General features: G+C 40.6%; 1 protein-coding gene across 1 annotated transcript in view; it reads right to left on the bottom strand.

Annotated features, from left to right (window-relative positions):
- Nucleotides 1-946: 946 nt before the first annotated feature.
- LOC142666122 (uncharacterized) overlaps nt 947-24,685 on the bottom strand; it is a 57,060-nt gene continuing 33,321 nt past the window's right edge. Inside the window, exon 7 of the mRNA XM_075846095.1 lies at nt 947-2,564. Coding sequence (XP_075702210.1) covers nt 1,618-2,564 — 947 coding nt within the window. The 3' untranslated portion in view covers nt 947-1,617. The remainder of the gene's footprint in view (nt 2,565-24,685) is intronic.

The raw sequence follows: 24,685 nt of genomic DNA, 5'->3' as shown, positions 1-24,685 counted from the left end.
ATCTCTGACTCTTTTGCCTCCTTCTCTGGCCTACGTTTCAAGTGGTCCGTGCAGCTGGTTTTAGAATAGACGCTGCAGCCAAAGATATGTGTATTCCCATTCCGTTTCATGGGAAGCTGCATGAAGATTAGATGTGGCTGTCTGATAAAGAAGATTGCTGAGTGACGGCAGACGGCAGGACCAGACGTTTACACTCTGCTTCCATACAGGAAGGCCAATTACTTGCCACTGCAAGCATGCTTCTTGACTGGAAGTAATCCTCTTTATCAGACAGCCACATCTAATCTTCATGCAGCTTCCCATGAAACGGAATGAAGCAGCAGCGATGACCTATCTCCCCTGAGGAATCAATCGGTCAGGAGGAAACGCGTTGGGAGAGACTTCACCTTGCATCAGAGGCTCAACAAAAGCCAGGATTTCAAAGACAACTCCTTAAAGGAACATTACCATCCTAAAGTACAAGGGGTAGGAGGGCAATTACCCAAAAAATCTTTTGTATCCTGTATATCTTGTATGCTGTACAGAATAACGGATCAATCTCATTTTCTTATTGTTATTCAGCACTTATGAGGTGTCTTGGTCGCCTGCAACACCACTATGTTATAACCCTGTTCTTCCACATATACGAGGACTTCCTAACCCTGTTGAATGGTCAGCTATGGGTATTCTGACTTTGGGAAATGTACTTGTGGATGATAAGTTTTAAAAATTGTATCTCCTTATAAACCATTTTTCACATACACTAGTAGAATATCAAAATGGCTTCTCTCCTGTGTGACTTCTCCAATGTTTAACAAGATGTGATTTCCAGATGTATAAAACATTTTCCACATTCTGAACATGAATCTAGCTACTCTCCTGTGTGAGTTCTCTTATGTTCAACAAGAAATAAATTAGCTGTAAAAAATGACCCACATTCTGTACTTGAATACAGCTTCTCTCCTGTGTGACTTCTCTCATGTTTAAGATGATTTTATTACTTTACAAAACATTTCCAGCGTAGTAAACATAAATACAGCTTAATACTGTGTGACTTTGAGGAGGTATGACAATACTGGATTGATTGACCTGTACAGCACTTTTCACATTCTAAAACATGAACATGGTTTCTGTCCTGTGTGACTTCTCTCATGCATGACAAAATTTGAAAAACATTTTCCACATTCTAAAAATAACTATGGTTTCTCTACTGTGTGACTTCTCTGATGTGTAACAAAATTAGCTTTATTTGTAAAACACTTTCCACATTCATCCACATGAACAGGAGTATGGCTTCTCCCTTGTGTGAATTATTCTATGTGTAAAATGACTTAAGCTTTTTGTAAACTGTTTACCACATTAAAAACTTTTTACCCCCTTTCTGACCTGTACTTGTGATAAAAATCTGGAATTCTTCAGAAGGTTCTGCAAGATTAGGGGTATTATATAATAGATTTGGACTATGAAGTCCTAGATATACATTAAGGGTAATGAGGATTTCACCTGAAGACTGCTGCATGGTATCTTAATCTTCTACTTTTTAATTTAGCAGGGACAAAGTTTATGGTTTCTTCTCCATGTAAATTTTCAGTGGAGTTTAAAATTGTATTTCCTTGAAAAACATTTTTCACATATAGATCAAAATAGCTTTCCCCGTGTGTGACTTCTCTGATGATCCCTAAGTTTGGTTTTAGTAATAAAACATTTTCCACATTCTGAACATGAATAAGGCCTCTCTCCTGTGTGACTTCTCTGATGATCCCTAAGTTTGGTTTTAGTAATAAAACATTTCCCACATTCTGAACATGAAAATGGCTTCTCTCCTGAGTGAATTCTTTCATGTTTAACAAGGTTTGATTTTTGTGTGAAACATTTTTTACATTCCGAACATGAAAATGGCTTCTCCCCTGTGTGACTTCTCTGATGTTCCCTTAGCTTGACTTCTGTAATAAAACTTTTCCCACATTCTGAACATGAATATGGCTTCTCTCCTGCGTGACGTCTCTCATGTTGAACAAGATTTGATTTTTGTGTGAAACATTTTCCACATTCCGAACATGAAAATGGCTTCTCTCCTGTGTGAATTCTCTCATGTTGAACAAAATTAGATTTTTTTGTAAAACATTTCCCACATTCTGTACATGAATATGGCTGCTTGCCTGTGTGACTACTCTCATGTTTAAGATGATTTGATTTCTTTATAAAACATTTCCCACATAGTGAACACGAATATGGTTTCTCTACTATGTGACTTTTCTCATGTTTAACAAGACTTGATTTATCTGTAAAACATTTCCCAGATTGTGAATATGACTCCACTCCTGTGTGACTTCCCTGATGTTTAACAAAATTTGATTGATCTGTAAAGCATTTTTGAGCTGTACTTGTGGTAACAATCTGTGATTGGTCAGTAGAAGGTTCCTCATCATTAGGGGAATTATATAATAAATCTTTACTGTGAAGTCCTTGATATACAGTAAGGTTGATAAGGGTTTCTCCTGAAGACTGCTGCCTGATTTCTTCATCTTCTACTTTATAATTTAGCGGTGGCATGAAATTTCCCTCAGAGTTCTTACTGGTATTTTCTGTTAGGATTAAAAATGGTTTCATAGTTTTTTTATTCATACCACAATGTAGACAAATTTATAACATTCATATTAGGCTGGAAAAACACGCAGTTTTAGATGGGGTTTTTGATGCAATTTTAGGTGCATTTTTTTTTTAATTCAAAGCCAGAAATGGATCCAGCAGGAAGGATAAGTATAAGCCATTCCTTTTAAATCAATGCCTGACATTTGCCAAAAAAAAATAAAAAAGTGCACCAAGAACTGCCACACAAACCTGCATGTGTGATTCCAGCCTTAAAAACACTTTGTCATTGATATATTTTAAAGTGTTAGACAAAGTCCTGGATTCTGGTCTACACCCAGTCACCACTTTATTACGTGGACCCAACTTAAACATTTGAAGAGCACAACCTGGCAATCAAGCCTGTCCTCTGCCAACACATTTGGTCTTTCAATACCAATTGGGCATTACTTTAATACAAAAACATAATTTTTAATATTGTTATAGACAATCTAATCTTCACCACAGATTACATTTAACAAGATAATGTGTCATGAGACAAACCACACATCTCAGGCTTAAAAAAACACAAATATGACAATGAGGTCTGTAGAGCCTAATAGCTGCACAGTCACCACATCTCAATCTTATAGAACATCTTTAGGATGTAGTAGAATAGAGAGAGTGAGGTTATTAACCCCTTCCCGACATTTGACGTATGGGTACGATATGGAAAGCCATGACTTCCCGAAAATTGCTGTATCCATACACCAAATGAAGAAGGGTTTACAGTGTAAAAAAATAAAAGTTACAAAGTAAAGATGGCTGCTGTTCATAACAGCAGGCCACCTTTACACGAGGGCAAGGGGGGTGGCCCACCCGCTCCGCATAGGCGATCGCTGCAATTGGACGGTCAATTCAGACCGGACAATTGCGACCGTTTGCGGCTTTCGCCAATCACTGTGTCACAGGGCACAGTGATATGGTGGTGATTGGTGCTGCCTAGGACAGCACCAATCTCTGCCATGTAGCGATGACGAGGTGGCGGTGATGCCACCCCTTGATTACTACGATTGGTCGGTCTGCACCAACCGAATAATCGCAGCCATGGCGGGTGTTTGAAACACCCTCCACCAGCTCTGCCCACCTCATTCCGGGTAGGAACGGTGAGCAGAGCTGGTGTTACAGTCTGTCAGCCATACTTTCCGATTCTGAGGCCTTCTGTGCTGCGATCCTGCTGTGACGTCTTCATCCGACTGCTTCCTGCTGCAGAGTGAACAGTCATCATCATCATCATCATCATCATCATCATCTGTGCTGCTGCTGATTCATTATTTTTTTTTAGCAGCAGCACTTGTTTTTTCCTAAACTTCTTATCCCTGTACCCTCCCCTTCTTTCCCTTTTTACGTCCTGCGGCCGCTGAGTGCGGATCAGTGACCGCCTTCACTGATCAGTATCCGTGGTAGCTTTTTTATTACGCAAGTTTTTTTTTCCATCTTTTTCTACCCACAACAATTCACTGTGTGCTTCCTGTGGCCGCTGAGCGCTGATCAGTGGCCGTCATCACTGATCGGCATCAGTGCTCAATTATTGGCGCAGGTTTTTTTATTTATAATCAGCCTCCGTGGTAATTTGGAAATTGCCCCATTCCTCTTGACCTCCTCATCATCATCCTCATCCAGTGATGAGGAACCCCCACAAAGACGCCCCAGGACATCAGCTGAGGCAACCCCCCAAAATGAGTGATACTATGTGGAACCCCACCCTGATAATTATGAGTCTCACATTCCGGATTTCACAGGGAGCTCAGGAATTCGGTTTGAGACTGTATGCCTTGCAGAAATTGACTATTTCAAGCTCTTTTTCTCTTTAGGATTTTGTTAATTTAATGGTGGCACAGACAAATTTATACGCCCAACAATTTTTTGCCCAAAACCCCACATCATCATTTGGAGATTATGACATTTTGGGGCCTTGTCCTACATATGGGCTTAGTAAAAAAGCCAAATATTAGGCAATACTGGAGTGTGGACATTTTATACAACACCCCATTATACCGCATGGAAACGACCCGGACACGTTTTGAAATAATTCTGAAATGTTTGCATTATAATGATAACGCACAGTGCCCGTCCCGTGATTACCACACATACGACCGCCTATTCAAAATCAGGCCAATGATTGATTATTTCTGCACCAAATTTCAGGAAGTGTACACCCCCGAAAAGAACATAGCAATAGACGAGTCCCTTGTACATTTTAAGGGGAGACTAAAATTCCGCCAATACCTGCCAAGCAAGAGGGCGAGGTATGGAATTAAAATGTACAAACTGTGCGAGAGCAGCTCAGGGTACACCAACAGGTTTCGGGTTTATAAAGGGAAGGACACCAGGATAGAACCTCCAGAATGCCCCCCTGTCCTTGGAGTTCGTGGAAAAATAGTGCGGAATTTGGTGCACCCACTGCTGGACCAGGGTTATCACCTTTACGTGGAGAACTTCTATACTAGCATCCCACTATTTAAATGCCTCTCCACCAGAAGTAATAAAGCATGCGACACCGTGTGCAAAAATCAGAGAGGCCTCTCTAAAAATCTGATTGGGCAACCCCTAAGAAAGGGAGAAAGCAGGGCACTACACAGCTATAACTTGTTGCTGGTCAAGTATAAGGACAAGAGGGACGTCCTTATGTTGACCACAAAACACGGTAGCAGCACCCCTGTCACTCTCCGAGGTAGCACTACAATGACCCCCAGGCCAGATTGCATCCTCGGCTACAATAAGTACATGGGAGGGGGTTGATCTCTCTGATCAAGTACGGAAGCCATACAGTGCCATGCGTAAATCAAAAGTGTGGTACAAAAAGCTGGCCGTGCACATGGTACAGATGACATTGTATAACTCTTTAGTGCTATACCAATGTGCAGGCCAGATAGGGACATTCCTACAGTTTCAACAGGTGGTTATCAAGGCCCTTGTATTTGGGAACCAGGAAGGGGAGGGACCCAGTACTTCTAGAAGCGATGGTCCACGTATTGTACCAGGGCAACACTTTCCTGGCAAAATCCCCTCCACTGGTCAAAAGGGAAGGAGCCAAAAAAGGTGTAAAGTGTGTTACAAAAGGGGGAGAAGCCGAGACACAACGTATCATTGTGAAACCTGACCCGACAAACCTGGGCTGTACATAAAAGGAGTACTTCAAAGTTTATCACGCATCCATGGATTTTTAATTGAAACATTTTTTTAAATGCTCACTATACCCCTAGATAAATTCCTTGAGGGGTGTAGTTTCAAACATGGAGTTACTCTTGGGGGGTTTCCACTGTTTTGGCCCCTCAGGGGCTTTGCTAATTTGACATGGCCTCCTCAAACCATACCAGTTAAATTTGAACTCCAAATGGTGCACTTTCCCTTCTAAGCCCTGCCGTGTGTCTAAACAGCCGTCTATGACCACATGTGGGGTACTGTTTTACTCGGGACTTTTTCTCCTTTAGTCCTTGTGGGACTAAAAAAAAAAGTAGCTAAACCTACGTTTTATTGGGAAAAATTTTGATTTTCATGCCCTACTTCCAATAATTTCTGCAAAAAAACTGTTGGGCTAAAATTCTCACTATACCCCTAGATAATTTCCTCAAGGGGTGTAGTTTCCAAAATGGGGTCACTTGTGAGGGTTTCTACTGTTTTGGCACCACAAGAGCCCTTCAAACCTGACATGGTATCTAAAATATATTCTAATAAAAACAAGGCACCAAAATCCTCTAGGTGCTCCTTTGCTTCTGAGGCTGGTGCTTCAGTCTATAAGCACACTAGTGCCACATGTTGGATATTTCTAAAAACTCCAGAATCTGGGCAATAAATATTGAGTTGCATTTTTCTGGTAAAATCTTCTGTGTTACAAAAAAAAATTGATTAAAAATGAATTTCTGTAAAAACAAGCCAAATTTGTACATTTCACCTATACTTTGCTTTAATTCTTGTGAAATGTCTAAAGGGTTAAAGGAACAGTGTCATCACCAATTATTTTTTTATATGTTAAAGATGTTAGTGCTTTATTAAAAACGTTTATATTCATTTGTGTGTTTGTGTTTTACTTTTTCTTATTTTTACACTTTTTCTTCCCTATGGGGGCTGCCATTTTTTGTTCCATTTCTGTGTGTGTCGATTAACGACACATACAGACATGGAATACGGCAGCCACAGTCCCATAGGGACTGCGAACGGCTCCCGTCCCATTGACTGCAGTGTACGGCGTCTGTGTGGGAACTGCGCATGCGCCGCTCCCACACAGTCCTATTCGAAATTGGCGCCGTCCGGCGCTATTTTCCTGTGGACCGGAAGTCGCGGCCGGACAGTAATATTACTACTTCCGGTCGCGGCTTCCGGATTTGTGCACTTGCACCAGCGGCAGCAAACGGAGCGGACGGGCCGGAGGGAGCCGCGGCGGCAGGAGCAGGTAAGAGATTTTAATGTATGTTCGTGTTTGTGTGTGTTTACTACTGTATGTAAACCTACTACACTGTGGGTTAGCTCAAAAAATGGCGACACACAGTGTAGGAGGTTACACCGTTCAAACCCCTCGTTTATCCCGGCACTAGCCAGGATAAAGGAGGGGGGGATGCTGAGAGCTCACTAGAGCGAGGGCTTTTAACCCAATGTTGCAATGCTGCAACATTGGGAACAGCTCCATCTAGTGACCAAAAATGGGTAGTATTATAAATTAGAAATAATTTATAATATTTCCTGGACTCGTGCAAAAAAAAAAAAAAAATTGGAACAATGTTTAATCACCCACACACTAAATGTTTAATTTTTTTAAAAAAAACATGTTTTTCTGGCAACACATTCCCTTTAAGAAACTTTCTAAATGCTGTTTTGAATACTTTGAGGGGACTTATGGGGTAACTTATTGGGGGTTTCTAATATATAAGGCCCTCAAAGCCACTTCACAACTGAACTGGCCCCTGCAAAAATAGCCTTTTGAAATTTTCTTGAAAGTGTGAGAAATTTCTGCTAAAGTTCTAAGCCTTGTAACTTCCTAAAAAAATAAAAGGATGTTCAAAAAACGATGCCAAACTAAAGTAGACATATGGGGGGTGTTAATTAGCAACAATTTTGTGTGGTATAACTGCCTGTCTTACAAGCAGAAACATTAAAATTGAGAAAAATGTTAATTTTTGCAAATGTTCGCTAAATATTGGTGTTTTTCACAATTAAATACTTAATGTATCGAGCAAATTTTGCCAGTAACATAAAGTCCAATGTGTCACAAGAAAACAATCTCAGAATCGCTTGGATAGGTGAAAGCATTCCGAAGTTATTACCAGATAAAGGCAAACATGTCAGATTTGAAAAATGAGGCTCTGTCAGGAAGGTCAAAAGTGGCCAAAGCGGGAAGGGGCTAATCAGAATCTGTAATAAATGGTTTCCGGTACCTTGTGGTTTCCTTTGAACTAAGAATTCAGGCTGTTCTAAGAGGAAAGAGGGTCCAATTAACTACTAATATGGTGGACCTACTCAAGTGTCCTCTTAGTCCAGATGTTCATCACTAAAACGTCTTTGTATGTACAATAGCTATATGTGAAATAGGAGCTTCCTAATAATCATGGCTCTGGAAGATTGGATTACCCTGAAAAAAAACCAAAAAAACAACCCCATATTTTACAATTTAGTGACAAATATATTTTGGGACTTAATGACTAAGGGATTTATTCCCTTTTTATATTGTGGTATTTTAAAAGCCATAACTTTCTTATTTTTCCGTAGACTTAGCCATGTTACGGCTTATTATTTGCACGACAAGTTGTCATGACATCATTTTGGGGTACATACACTACCATTCAAAAGTTTAGGGTCACTTAGAAATTTCCTTTTATTTTTTTAACGAAAAGCAGTTTTTTTTTCAATGAAGAGAACATTAAATTAATCAGAAATACACTCTATACATTGTTAATGTGCTAAATGACGATTCTAGCTGCAAACATTTGTTATTTAATGCAATATCTACATAGGTGTATAGAGGCCCATTTCCAGCAACCATCACTCCAGTGCTCTAATGATACATTGGATGATTAGAAAACACTTGAAAACCCTTGTGCAATTATGGTAGCACCGCTGTAAACAGTTTTGCTGTTTAGAGGAGCTATAAAACTGACCTTCCTTTGAGCTAGTTGAGAATTTGGAGCATTACATTTGTGGGTTCGATTAAACTCTCCAAATGGCTAGAAAAAGAGAGCGTTCATGTGAAACTCGACAGTCTATTCTTGTTCTTCTAAATGAAGGCTATTCCATGCAAGAAATTGCCAAGAAACTGCATATTTCCTACAACATTGTGTACTACTCCCTTCAGAGGACAGCACAAACAGGCTCTAACCAGAGTAGAAAGAGAAGTGGGAGGCCCCGCTGCACAACTTAGCAACAAGACAAGTACATTAGAGTCTCTAGTTTGAGAAATAGACGCCTCACAGGTCCTCAACTGGCAGCTTCATTAAATAGTACCCGCAAAACGCCAGTGTCAACGTCTACAGTGAAGAGGCGACTGTGGGATGCTGGCCTTCAGGGCAGAGTGGCAAAGAAAAAGCCATATCTGAGACTGGCTAATAAAAGGAAAAGATTAATATGGGCAAAAGCACACAGACATTGGACAGAGGAAGATTGGAAAAAAGTGTTATGGACAGACGAATCGAAGTTTGAGGTGTTTGGATCACACAAAAGAACATTTGTGAGACGCAGAACAACTGAAAAGATGCTGGAAGAGTGCCTGACGCCATCTGTCAAGCATGGTGGAGGTAATGTGATGGTCTGGGGTTGCTTTGGTGCTGGTAAATTGGGAGATTTGTACAAGGTAAGAGGGATTTTGAATAAGGAAGGCTATCACTCCATTTTGCAACGCCATACCATACCCTGTGGACAGCGCTTGATTGGAGCCAATTTCATCCTACAACAGGACAATGACCCAAAGCACACCTCCAAATTATGCAAGAACTATTTAGGGAAGAAGCAGGCAGCTGGTATTCTATCTGTAAAGGAGTGGCCAGCGCAGTCACCAGATCTCAACCCCATAGAGCTGTTGTGGGAGCAGCTTGACCGTATGGTACGCAAGAAGTGCCCATCAAGCCAATCCAACTTGTGGGAGGGGCTTCTGGAAGCATGGGGTGAAATTTCTCCCGATTACCTCAGCAAATTAACTGCTAGAATGCCAAAGGTCTGCAATGCTGTAATTGCTGCAAATGGAGCATTCTTTGACGAAAGCAAAGTTTGAAGGAGAAAATTATTATTTCAAATAAAAATCATTATTTCTAACCTTGTCAATGTCTTGACTATATTTTCCAGTCATTTTGCAACTCATTTAAAAAATATAAGTGTGAGTTTTCATGGAAAACACAAAATTGTCTGGGTGACCCCAAACTTTTGAACGGTAGTGTACAACAGATTACTAATGACAACAAGTCGTGTTCAGTGGATGCTACTATAGTGTATGTTTCAGCCACTGACATCGTTTGTTATAGAACAGGTTAATAATGGCAAAAAGCCTTGTTCAGTGGATGCTACTATAGTGTATGCTTCTGTCACTGACATTACATGTGATATAAAACAGATTACTAATGACAACAAGCCATGTTCAGTGGGTGCTACTATAGTGTATGCTTCTGTCACTGATATTACATGTGATATAACACAGATTATTAATGGCAAAATGCTTGTTCAGTGGCTGCTACTATAGTGTATGCTTCAGCCACTGACATCGTTTGTTACATAGTTACATACATAGTTTGTACGGTTGAAAAAAGACACATGTCCATCAAGTTCAACCAAGGGATGGGAAAGGGGAAGTAAAACATTTCTACACATAGGAGCTAATATTTTGTTCTAGGAAATTATCTAAGCCATCTACTGTCCGTGCTGTGACCAGCTCCTGCGGTAGGCTATTCCATAAATTCACCATTCTCACAGTAAAGAAGGCTTGTCGCCTCTGCATGTTGAACCTTTCTTTCTCCAGACGGAGGGAGTGCCCCCTTGTTTTTTGAGGGGGTTTTACATGGAACAGGATTTCACTATATTTTTTGTATGTGCCATTCATATATTTATATAAGTTAATCATGACCCCCTTAGTCGTCTTTTCTCAAGGCTAAATAGGTTTAGTTCTTTTAATCTTTCCTCATAACTTAGATTCTCCATGCCCCTTATTAGCTTCGTTGCTCTTCTTTGTATTTTTTCCAACTCCAGGGCATCCTTTCTATGAACTGGAGCCCAGAACTGGACTGCATATTCTAGATGAGGCCTCACTAATGCTTTGTAAAGTGGTAATATTACATCCCTGTCCCGCGAGTCCATGCCTCTTTTGATACACGACAATATTTTGCTGGCCTTTGAAGCAGCTGATTGACACTGCATGCTGTTATTTAGTTTATGATTTACAAGTACACCCAGATCCTTCTGAACAAGTGACTCCGCCAGTGTAGCTCCCCCTAGGACATATGATGCATGCAGGTTGTTCGTACCCAGATGCATAACTTTACAGTTATCTACATTAAACTTAATTTGCCAAGTGGACGCCCAAAACCTCAGTTTGTTTAAATCTGCCTGCAATTCACAAACATCTTCCATAGTCTGAACTATATTGCATAGCTTGGTGTCATCTGCAAAAATAGAAATAGTGCTATTAATCCCATCCTCTATATCATTAATAAATAAGTTGAATAATAGTGATCCCAGCACTGAACCCTGGGGTACACCACTTATAACCGGGGACCATTCAGAGTAGGAATCATTGACCACAACTCTCTGGATACGGCCCTTGAGCCAATTCTCAATCCAATTACAAACTATACTTTCTATACCTATAGTCCTTAATTTACCCATTGGACATCTATTGGGGACAGTGTCAAATGCCTTTGCAAAGTCCAAAAACACTATATCCACAGCGGCCCCTCTGTCTAGGCTTCTGCTTACCTCTTCATAAAAACAAATCAGGTTGGTTTGACAGCTTCTGTCCTTTGTAAAACCGTGCTGGCTGTCACTTATAATACTATTTATTGTCACATAATTCTGTATATAGTCCCTCAATAGCCCCTCAAACATTTTCCCCACAATTGATGTTAAGCTTACTGGTCTATAATTACCCGGCGAAGACCTAGAGCCCTTTTGGAAAATAGGCACCACATTTGCCCTGCGCCAGTCCCTTGGCACTATACCAGTCATGAGAGACTCTCTAAATATTATGAAGAGGGGGACAGAAATAACTGAACTAGGCTCCTTAAGAACTCTAGGGTGTAACCCATCTGGTCCCGGGGCCTTGTGTACATTTATTTTATTTAATTTAACTTGCACCATATCTACATTCATCCAATTCAGTAGATCAACTGATATATTAACAGCACTGGCAGCGGCTACATCAGCTGCTCTTTCTTCTGTTGTATATACAGAGCGGAAGAACCCATTTAGTAACTCTGCCTTCTCTTGATCCCCTGTGACCAACTCCCCATTACCACTATCTAAGGGTCCTACATGTTCAAACCTTGATTTTTTTTTCATTAATATGCTTGAAGAATTTTTTAGGATTTGTTTTACTATCCTTGGCCACCTGGATAATAAATGGCAAAAAGCCTTTTTCAGTGGATGCTACTATAGTGTATGCTTCAGCCACTGACATCGTTTGTTATAGAACAGGTTACTAATGACAACAAGCCGTGTTCAGTGGGTGTTACTATAGTGTATGCTTCTGTCACTGATATTACATGTGATATACAACAGGTTACTAATGGCAACAAGTGGTGTTCAGTGGATGGTACTATAGTGTATGCTTCTGTCACTGATATTACATGTGATATAAAACAGATTACTTATGGCAACAAGCCTTGTTCAGTGGATGCTACTATAGTGTATGCTTCAGCCACTGACATTGTTTGTTATAGAACAGGTTACTAATGACAACAAGCCGTGTTCAGTGGATGCTACTGTAGCGATGCTTCTGTCACTGATATTACATGTGAGCTACAACAGGTTACCAATGGCAACAAGCCTTGTTCAGTGGATGCTGCTATAGTGTATGCTTCAGCCACTGACATAGTTTGTTATAGAACAGGTTAATAATGGCAAGAAGCCGTGTTCAGTGGATGCTACTATAGTGTAGCTTCTGTCACTGAAATTACATGTGATCTAAAACCGGTTACTAATGGCAACAAGACGTGTTCAGTGGATGCTACTATAGTGTATGCTTCTGTCAGGGATCATTAGCCTGTATATTGTTTGCAAAAACATTATTACTTTATATCAGTATATTCCATAAAGATTTTGAATGAAACAAAATGGAACCTGTATCAGGAACACGCCTATGGAGACACCGCCCCTGGAATGCAAGAGGAGTGTACAGATGAACTTACAGCTGAATAGAGCCAATAGGGCTTAAGCACGTCCCACATCTTTAGGGAGGAGATCTGTAGGTTCTTTGTTCAATAAAGTTTAATTTTACTTCCTACTTCACTGAGGGAGGATGTCTACCAACTTGTCTGCCTGGTATATTTCCTCCATGCATGCACTCAGTTTCCAATTTACAGAGGTGGCTATTCGGTGTAGAAAAACTGGGAAAAAGGAAGTTTACCCTGACAATTGGCGCCCAAAAACGTGGGGCCACACTCAAGGGGATCTCGGAATCCAGACAATCACAGGGTGAAACAGACGACCCGGGACTGCCCACTGAAGGAGCCTGATCACCTCCACAATATCACGGTAAGTGAGTTGATTTTATAAATCTTCGACTTATCTGTGTTAGTGGACGGTCTTGTGGTAGTCTGTAGAACCCTGGATTAGCTCAGGCGACATGAGCGACATCCCCACTGTGTGGTCACAAACCCGTAAGAAATTAGTCGCGCCCGACTAACCATCCTCTGGGTAATTAGGGACTAGATAGAAAATATAAAATGTTTTATACAGGGGCAAGATAAGACATGTGATAAGTCGTGAGTAATATTTCAGCCAGACTTAGTGAGTTGCAGACTCGGAAATTGTAATATTCCAGCGAGACCTAGTGAGTTGCAGACTGGGAAATTGTAATATTCCAGCGAGACCCAGTGAGTTGCAGACTGAGAAATTGTAATATTCCAGCGAGACCTAGTGAGTTGTAGACTGAGAAATTGTAATATTCCGACCAGACCTTGAGAGTTGTAGAACAAAAATTGTTATATAAATTACGTGAAGAATATAGACGCTTAGAATGGATGGTTTACGGTCCATATTCAAATCATCAGGATAACCCGTACCCGGACGATCCTATTCGTATGACTTGGTGAAGCGAAGGGAAGGGGAACAAGTATGTGAGTAAAACGAAGAAATTTATGGAAGTGTGCGCGATGCATAGGGGAGGGCGGCTACAAGCCGGAGACTGGGCAAAAGGTATTTGAGAGAACAAAGGGTAGTTGGAAATAAGAAAGGCATTGTATGTTATATTTATTATAAAGCACAGGACCAGCCACCACCCTATAAAGGCGGCAGTCCCTCATGTTGGGTGTGTCCTCATTGTGGGCAGCAAAACCCCCCTCACAGCTGAGCAATGTGCTTCCTGTGGGAGAGGCTGCCCCCCACCCCCTGATGAGGTCACGCCCGGCCCAATCAAATCTGTATGAAATGATAGCCTTGTTAATTTTGTCATTTCCCTCAGTAAAGAGCTGACAGTAACACATGCTGCAGTTTTTTCTTCTATTCTAGAATCCGTCCAAGGGGTGCAGGACGCTGTGCACTGGTGAAAAGACACGTCGCCATAATATAGAGATAGTGGCCGACAGATTGGACACTGTTACAGATTATGTGTTTGATGTTTTGAACGTAGATAATTCCTATACAATAATGTGATGATTGATTGCAGATACATACGTTATCTTGTGTTGTTGTACAGATGTGCGACTCTTGGAGGTTCATTGTACGGGAGAATTTTTGCCAGCATTGAAATTGTTAAGATTGTGAGAACAGAAGCTGCGAGGAGTGAGTGCGTGACCCGCTCCTGTAGAATGCGATGACTGATATCGATTGTGTGGGGGAGGGGGGCAGTGTGAAGTCTGAAAAGCAGACTGGTGTAAGCTTGTATATACAGCGTGGACTGATGAGACAAGCGATTACAATATTGCACTGATTTTAGATCTATATTGTATGCTCTTATTTTTAACAGCAGTAATGTCTAAAAAAATTCTTAGTGTTTTGTGTATGGGGTTAAAATCAGTTTCTTTTTTTTTTTCTGTGTAAAGGAAAGTTTCTTATCTTTGCGCATGCGTTGTTGTCCGTAACTTCAACAAGCGAGAAAAAAATATTACAGACCGCTGGATTTGTCTGCAAAAAGATAAAAGTTACGCTGCATATTTATGTGTTATGATGTGATAAGATTTAATGTGTTTTGATGTTAACCCCTTAATGACCGGGCCATTTTGCACGTTAATGACCAAGGATTATTTTTTGTTTTTCCACGGTCGCATTCCAAGAGTCGTAACTCTTTTTTTATTCCGTCGACATAGCCGTATAAGGGCTTGTTTTTTCCGGGGCGAGTTGTATTTTGTAATTGTACCATTTTTAGATGCTTATAACATATTGATTAACTTTTATTAACTTTATTTTAGGAGAGAATTGAAAATAAGCAGCTATTCCAGCATTAATTTTCACGTTATAAATTTACGCCGTTTACTATGCAGCGTAAATAACATGTTAACTTTATTCTATGGGTCGGCACGATTACAGGGATACCAAATGTGTAAAGGTTTTATATGTTTTTTCTACGTTTGCACAATAAAAACCCTTTTAGAAAAAAATTACTTGTTTTTGCATCGCCGCGTTCCAAGAGGCGTAATTTTTTTATTTTTCCGTCGATGTGGCCGTACGTGGGATTGATTTTTGCGGGACAATGTGTAGTTTTCATTAGTACTATTTTGGGGTACATAGGACTTATAGATGAACTTTTATTTTATTTTTTATGGGGGGAATGGGAGAAAAGAGAGAATTTTGCCGTTGTTTTTTGCGTTTTCTTTGGACGCCGTTCATCCGGCGGTTTAATTAATGTGTTCATTTTATTGGTCAAGTTGTTACGATCGCGGGGATACCATATATGTGTATGTGTGATTTGTTTTGACCGTTTTATTAAATAAAACCACTTTTTGGGGCAAAAAAGTAGTTTTATTTGACTTTGACTGTAATTTTTTTTATTTTTTTTTTCACAAACTTTATTTAACTGTTTTACATTTTTTTTTTTTAGTCCCACCAGGGGACTTCACTATGCGATATGCCGATCGCATATATAATGCTTTGGTATACTTCGTATACCAAAGCATTATTGCCTGTCAGTGTAAAACTGACAGGCAACCTGTTAGGTCATGCCTCTGGCATCGCCTAACAGGCAGATGCTGAAGACAGACCTGGGGGTCTTTGTTAGACCCCCGGCTGTCATGGAAACCCGACGGCGACCCGCGATTTGTTTGCGGGGGCGCCGATCGGGTGACAGAGGGAGCTCCCCCCTCTGTCAAACACATTAAATGCCGCTGTCACTGTTGACAGCGGCATTTAATGGGTTAAACTGCCGGAATCGGCGCGTGCTTCGATTCCGGCAGTTGCAGCAGGAGCCAGGCTGTGTATAACAGCCGTGCTCCTGCCGCTGATCGCGTGGGTAAACTGTCAGTACCCGCGCGATCACAGGACGGATATATCCGTCCTCCTGCGCGAACTAGCAGCTGCTGAGGACGGATATATCCGTCCTTCGGCGTTAAGGGGTTAATTCAAATGAATTAAAATACAAATATTGTGAGACACGTGGTCTTGAAAATGTATGTGCCCCCACTGTTCCCTATTCTTGTATATAGTTTATTGGTTTGCAGTAATTAATATTACCAGATATATTATTTTCCGTTTTATTGAATAACTAATTACAATTGTTTTGTTTTTGTTTTTAGACATGAGGCACGTGCTATAGTGCTGCCTAAATGTTATTTTGGAAAATGTGAGAGGTTTTCCAGGTAAATGGTTGCAAGTCATTTTAACCCCTTCCCGACATGCGCCGTACATGTACGGCGCTGTAGGGAGGTGCTTCCCGCAAAGCGCCGTACATGTACGGCGCAGTGATTGTGCGGGCTCAGAAGCAGAGCCGGCACCATCATCGCGGGGTGACAGCTGTATTATACAGCTGGCACCCTCCTGTAACTGCCAGGACCGGAGCTATTCTCCGATCCGGCAGATTAACCCCTCAGATGCTGCGCTCAATGCATCACTGGGTTGCTGTGGCAATCGGACGCCAGAAAATGGCGTCCGAGTCTGCCTTGTACAGGAGCCGATGAGGACCCGCCTGCGGCGTGTCCTCATAGGCTTGCTGTCAGTGAATAACTGACAGCGCTAATACACTGCACTACGTACGTAGTGCAGTGTATTAGAGTAGCGATCGGGGCATCAGGCCCTCATGTCCCCTAGTGGGACAAGTCAGAAAAGTAAAAAAAAGTTAATAAAAATGTGGTAAAACAATAAAAACACACACATTTCAAATAAAAATAAAGCCAAACTGACTTTTTTCCCATAGTAAGCCTTTTATTATGGGAAAAACCGTAAAAATTAAAAAAAACTATACATAATTGGTATCGCCGCGTCCGTAACGACCCAAACTACAAAACTATTATGTAATTTATCCCGCACGGTGAACGCGGTAAAAAAAAACATGAAAAACAACGCCAGAATCTTTGTTTTTAGGTCACATCTCCTTCCAAAAAATGCTATAAAAAGTGATCAAAAAGTCACATTTACTCCAAAATAGTACTAATAAAAACGACAATCCGTCCCGCAAAAAAATAATCCCTGACACCGCCTTGTGTACGCAAAAATAAAAAAGTTATGGGTTTTAGAATATGGCGACACAGAAAACAAATGATTTTATAAAAAAAGTGATTTTATTGTGCAAAAGCTGCAATACATAAAAAAGCTATATAAATTTGGTATCGCCGTAATCGTATCGACCCGCAGAATAAAGCTAACATGTAATTTAGGGCGCACTGTGGATGCCGATAAAAAAAAACAATAAAAAACGATTCCAGAATTGCTTGTTTTTGGTAATTTCCTTTACCAAAAAATGAAATAAAAAGTGATCAAAAAGTCGTATGTGTTCTAAAATGGTACCAATAAAATCTACAGCCCGTCTCGCAAAAAACAAGCCCGCACACCGCTCAATCAACTGAAAAACAAAAAAGTTACGGCACTAGTAATGCGGTGATGAAAAAACATCTCAATGCGCAGGCCGGAGGGGAACATTCCTTCAGTTTCAGGGCCCTAGTATTTAGGAACTAGGAAAGGGAAGGGACATAGCACATCCGCTGGAAGCGAGGTCGCCCGTATTATACCAGCGCAAAACTTTCCCAGTAATATTTCCCAAACTATGAAGGAGAAAAAGTCCCCAAAAGGTGCAGAGCGTTACAGAAGGGGAGTGAGAAAGAAAACCGTTTATCAGTGTGACGGATCGCTTCACAGCGTAACACACATCTATGGATAATTGTATTATTTACACCATTAGTATACCCTCTTATTATGCCCTGATGTACTCCGCACAGATTACATATACCCTGATATACTCCGCACAGATTACATATACCCTGATGTACTCCTCACATATTACACATACCCTGATGTACTCCGCACAGCTTACATATACCCTGATGTACTCCTCACATATTACACATACCCTGATGTACTCCGCACAGATTACATATACCCTGATGTTCTCCGCACAGATTACATATACCCCTGATGTACTCCGCACAGATTACATATACACCTGATGTACTCCGCACAGATTACATATACCCTGATATACTCCGCACAGATGACATATGCCACCACATTATAAACGGAAATACCAGCAAAACTCAAACAAAACTACCAAGCAAAATCCTTGCTCAAAATGGCGGTCTTTCCCTTCTTAGCCCTACAGTGTGCCCAAACAGCAATTTATGGCCACGAGTAAGGCATTACCATACCCGGGAGAACCCGCTTAACAATTTATGGGGTAAGATTCTCTAGGGGCACAACGTCTTGTGCGGTGAATGGGCAGATCAGTGGAAAAATTGCAATTTTCACTTTGCACCATCCACTGCGTATTCATTTCTGAAAAACACCTGTGGAGTCTAAATTCTCACTACATCCCTTGATAAATGCCTTTAGGGGTGTAGTTTCTAAAACGGGGTCACTTTTGTTTGGTACATCAGGGGTTTTGCAAATGCAACATGGCGTCCGCAAACCATTCCAGCAAAATCTACGCTCCAAAAGATAAATACCGCTCCTTTTCTTCTGAATGCTCCCATATACGTAAACAGCCTATTATAACCACATATGGGGTGTTACCGTACTCGGGAGAAATTACTTTACAAATGTTGGGGTGCTTTTTCTTCTCTATTCCTTGTAAAAATGAAAAATGTTGATCTAAAACTACATCTTGTTGGAAAAAAAAAATATATTTTTCATTTTCATAGCTTAATTCTAATTAATTCAGCAAAAAACCTTTGGGATCAAAATTTTCACTATACCCCTAGATGATTCCTCAGGGGGTGCAGTTTCCCAAATGGAGTCAGTTTTGGGGTGTTTCCACTGTACTAGTACTACAGGGGCTCAGCAAATGTGACATGGCGCCCAGACACTATCCAAAATCCAAATGGAGCTAGTTCCATTCTGAGCCCTACGGTGTGTCCAAACAGCCGTTTATGACCACATGTGGGGTATTGTTTTACTCGGGAGAAGTTGCTTTACTAATTTTATGGTGCTTTTTCTCCTTCAGTCCTTGTGGAAATGAAAAAAAAATACCTAAACCTACACTTTATTTGAAAAAATTTAGATTTTCATTTTTACGGCCTACTTCCAATAAGTTCTGTAAAACACCTGTGGGGTCAAACTGCTCACTGTACTCCTAGATAATTTCCTCATGGGGTGTAGTTTCCAAAATGGGGTCACTTGTTGGGGGTTTCCACTGTTTTGTCCCCTCAGGGGCTTTGTAAATGTGACATGGCCTCCGCAAACCATTCCTGCTAAATTTGAGTTCCAAAAGCCAAATGGCGCTCTTTCCCTTCTCAGCCTCGCCGTGTCTCCAAACAGCTGTTTATTACTACATGTGGGGTATTGTTTTACTCGGGAGAAATTGCTCTACAAATTTTGTGGTGCTTTTTCTACTTTAGTTCTTTTGGAAATGAAAAAAAATTAGCTAAACCTACATTTTATTTGAAAAAATGTAGATTTTCATTTTCATGGCCTAGTTCCAAAAATTTTTGCAAAAAAACTGGCCGGTCAAAATGCTTGCTACACCCCTAGATAAATTCCTCGAGGGGTATAGTTTCAAAAATGGGGTCACTTGTTGGGGGTTTCCACTGTTTTGTCCCCTAGGGGGCTTTGCAAATGCGACATGGCCTCCGCAAACCATTCCTGCTAAATTTGAGCTCCAAAAGCCAAATGGCGCTCTTTCCATTCTAAGCCCTGCCGTGTGTCCAAATAACCGTTTATTACCACATGTGGGGTATTGTTTTACTCGGGAGAAATTGCTCTACAAATGTTGTGGTGCTTTTTCTACTTTAGTTCTTTTGGAAATTAAAAAAAATTAGCTAAACCTACATTTTATTTGAAAAAATGTAGATTTTCATTTTCATGGCCTAGTTCCAAAAATTTTTGCAAAAAAACTGGCCGGTCAAAATGCTTGCTACACCCCTAGATAAATTCCTCGAGGGGTGTAGTTTCCCAAATGGGGTCACTTTTGGGGGGTTTCCACTGTTTTAGTTCCACAAGACCTGTTCAAACCGGACATGGTGCCTAAAATATATTCTAATAAAAAGGAGACCCAAAATCCACCAGGTGCTCCTTTGCTATTGAGGCCGGTGCTTCAGTCCAGTAGCACACTAGAGCCACATGTGGGATATTTCCTAAAACTGCAGAACCTGGGCAATAAATATTGAGTTGCATTTCGTGGGTAAAACATTCTGTGGTACAAAAAAAATGGATTCAAAATGAATTTCAGGAAAAAAATAATGAACTTTGTAAATTTCACCTCTACTTTGCCTTAATTCCTGCGCAATGTCTAAAGGGTTAAGAAACTTTCTAAATGCTGTTTTGAATACTTTGAGGGGTGCAGTTTTTAAAATGGGGTGACTTATTGGGGGTTTCTAATATCTAAGGACCTCAAAGCCACTTCACAACTGAACTGGCCCCTGTAAAAATAGCATTTTGAAATTTTCTTGAAAATGTGAGAAATTGCTGCTAAAGTTCTAAGCCTTGTAACGTCCTAGAAAAATAAAATGATGTTCAAAAAACGATGCCAATCTAAAGTAAAGTAGACATATGGGGGATGTTAGTTAGCAACATTTTTGTGTGGTATAACTGCCTGTCTTACAAGCAGATACATTTAAATTGAGAAAAATGCAAATTTTTGCAATTTTTCGCTAAACTTTGGTGTTTTTCACAATTAAATACTGAATGTATCGGGCAAATTTTGCCAGTAACATAAAGTCCAATGTGTCACGAGAAAACAATCTCAGAATCACTTGGATAGGTGAAAGCATTCCAGAGTTATTACCACATAAAGTGAAACATGTCAGATTTGAAAAATGAGGCTCTGTCAGGAAGGTCAAAAGCGGCCAAAGAGGGAAGGGGTTAAAGATAAAATTTATTTTTGTCAGGAGAAAGTCATTTTTGTTCCAGGCTGTTGTGTATTACAGGGAGTTAAACTAGTGCCCCCCAGATAGAGTGCCTGTCCTTATTATGTTGACATGTAGCTACATTACTTTCGCAGAGTCCAAAAAGGGAGAATGGTGAAGGGACTGATCAGGTACAATTTTGGTTTGTTTTGAATTAATGAATTTGGTTCCAGGAGATCTAAAAAATGTGTAAGAGACCATCGCCCTCCAGCAAATTTACACAAGAGGCCGAGGTCACTCACAGATGAGTCTTTACAGATTTAGTAGGGAAGGAGGTGAAAATTATCTGAACATTGTTAATTTTATGTAAAGATTTTAGTAATTTTTGTTTTTGTATTAATCAAGTATTTACAGAACCTGATAAAAGTAAGATTCTCAAAGTGTTCTGTAATTATCAGATGAGTTTGGAGAAGTGTATAACATTTGTTTTTATTTTTGAGAATGAAGACTCCATCCCTTTGAAATGTTCTATCTATATGTGACATGGGTTTCCAATGTAAATTTGTAATGTAGAAATACTTCATCATATACAGTATGTACAAGACAGGATACGAGGCCCCATGTAAATTATCCAGAAACCACTCTCACCTTCTCTTTCATCTCAAGGAGCAGAGCTGGAGGTGCTCGTTGAGGCTTGTAACCTGGCAGAAGGTAAGACGGCCGACATTTACACTGACTCTAGGTATGCTTTTGGCATCGCCCACAATTATGGGCCCATTGGTAGTAGGAACTTTATTGGATCATCGGGTAAGCCAATTTAGAGCGTAAGAGAAGACAGACCTGACAACAAGAGTATGTGCAGCCAGGTGTCAGTAAATTGGCTTGTCCCTGGATACAATAATTCCACCACTAGGTTTGTAGCAGCCTGCATGATGTGCGCACTGCATGACATAGGTAAAACAGCAAAGGTACCTGTGAAAAGTGCAGCCCGGGCCAGTATCTTCCCCACTGCAGAACATACAACTACCCGAGGTAGAATTGTATGACAAGGTGATCGTATGTGTAGACCTGTTCTCAGGGTGGCCTGAAGCCCGGCCTGTATCTTCCCCACTGCAGACGTTGTGTGTAGTGACAGGGGAACAGTGTTATCCCAAGTATTGACCTGGTGTTTGTACAATGATAAGATGTCAGCAGTTCTTCAGATGTTATTCCAAAGTTAGTTTGTTGAATAACGATATTCAAAAAGTGTTGTGGGAATATTAAATACTGAGGTTAAGTTTTATGTAAAGTTCTGGATCAGCCTTAGCATTGGACTATTGGAGGCATGCGTCAGTATTATGTTTGTGTAAATGACAACTTCTCAGTGCAAGTAGATTCCCAGTTGAAAATATTTTTGTTGTGAAAGGAAAATTTTAGAGCAGAGAATTCTGTGCAGTGTATATGTATAGATTTATATAAAGAGAAGAATCAGTTTGTATGTATCAGTTTTAGTTACTGCCCAGTGTGAACGTTTAACATAAATCTGTCATTGTTAATGTTTTTCTTCAAATTAATTATCTGATTAACATCAATTACTGATTATGCGATGAAAAGCTTGTTCTCCACAGGAAGTGTCCAACTGGGAGCGGAAAGCGTGAGAACCAGATTCTAACATAAAGTGGACGGATAAAGGAAAGTAAACCGGTAGCACCCAAGGCACTCTTGATGTCACTTGCATTGATGGTGTATCACCTCACATATGCCCCAAGACTGCAAGGATCGATGTGGGAAGATCTAATTGGTATGTCCCAGGCTTTACAGCTGATGCTGCTAAATTCTGTTAGAGCTGTTTGATTTGCCTATAGAACAGTCCTGGCAGACCGGTGCCAACCTTATCATACCCACCTCGCACAAAGAGAACAGACCTTGAGAGGCCTTCCCAGGTAAAACGAACCAGAGTAGGGGGAGAAAAATTGGTTTGAGACACTTGTCAGATAAACATGTGGAATCTGTGTAGATTTCTGTGAATAGGAGCTGGTCCAAGTAATCAGCTAAGAATAAGGTATAAATCCTGCTGAAAAGTGTAACACCAAGTTCAAATACAATGTACCCAGTAATTACACATCTTCTAGGTGCCCTGTCCAGTGGAACAGAGAAGTTTTTCTTATATAAAAGGTGTTTGTTTGATGTCGTTTAAGGGTTCTGTCATCATTATTGTATGTACTTACAACAACGTTTATAGTGTATGCGGATGATGTTATCACCAGATTAGCATTTATTTTAACAATTGACAAGGTTTGGGTCCCCGGCAAGTGCCAGTAAACATGAACTAGAAGACTTTTAATATGATGAACTCCATCACTGAGATGCGGCAGGCGCAGCCGGAGCCAATACAACGCGTTTATCATGAACTGACGGCAGTGTCACAATTCTAAGCAGCCGCCCAGACAAGTAATTTACCGGAGGAAGAGGACAGATGCGGAGGGTTTGTGGTAGTCACAATAAAACTCCACTACTCCGTCTACGTGGGATCTCACCCCAGGCTCACAGCATGAGGTGCTATGTACAGCCCGGTGACGTATACTAAAAGAGACGGTGTCTGAAAGATGAGGAGGACCAAACCAAGTCCTGATAACATCAGCAAAGTGAAGTAAAGACCAAAGACCTGAGTGAATCCGTCAGCAGTATCAAGTATTTTAATAAGTAAGTGACCAGGTGGAGGATAGTAATAAATCCCCCACTGGACACCACTGTGAGGTCTCACTCGACAGAAGAAGAGGACGACGATGTACAGGGCTTGCAATGAACTGATGGGACCCAAAACCTGAGGGTGATAGCATGAGATTGGTGATAGCATTATATTATTAATTGAGGCCGTATTGTTTATATTGTCTGAGGTTTATAATTATAATGTTATAAATATGCTACGGTGCTGCAAATTACGATCTGAGGAGTTTTATGTGGAGGTGTGAGGTGAAGGTCACTGGTTGTTGTCACTCATATGTAAGAAGTACATGGCAGCAATGAGAGCCCGGAGGTTATGTTACCCGGGTGTCTTTAGGTTTGGGGAAGATGCTGCCCATGACCTGTTGTGTCTGCAGGGGTAAAAGTCCCATTAGGACAGTAAGTGACAGTGCGACAATTATTACCATTAATAAAAATGTAGACTGGATTAATTATATATATTACAACCAGCAGCGGTTTGTAGATTATACCAAGACAACCATCCTGTATCCTGAGGAGAATAGGGAAAGTTAGGACCACTCCGAAACCTGGAAGTTCAGGTACAAAGGGGGGTTACTCATAAGGAGTAGCTCGTCTTAAGCTGGTGAAGAAATCCAAAACCCCTACCCGCCTGGTTTGAGTGGTCAGTAGTAGGTTGCTAGGCAAGACTCAGGGATAGAGTAATAATATTTTTAGGGGGGACTGCCAGGGATCATTAGCCTGTATATAGTTTGCAAAAACATTATTACTTTATATCAGTATATTCCACAAAGATTTTGAATGAAACAAAATGGAACCTGTATCAGGAACACGCCTATGGA

Source organism: Rhinoderma darwinii, chromosome 1 (assembly GCF_050947455.1).
Source record: "Rhinoderma darwinii isolate aRhiDar2 chromosome 1, aRhiDar2.hap1, whole genome shotgun sequence".
NCBI classification, from domain to species: domain Eukaryota; kingdom Metazoa; phylum Chordata; class Amphibia; order Anura; family Rhinodermatidae; genus Rhinoderma; species Rhinoderma darwinii.
This window is presented reverse-complemented; position numbering and strand designations above follow the sequence as displayed.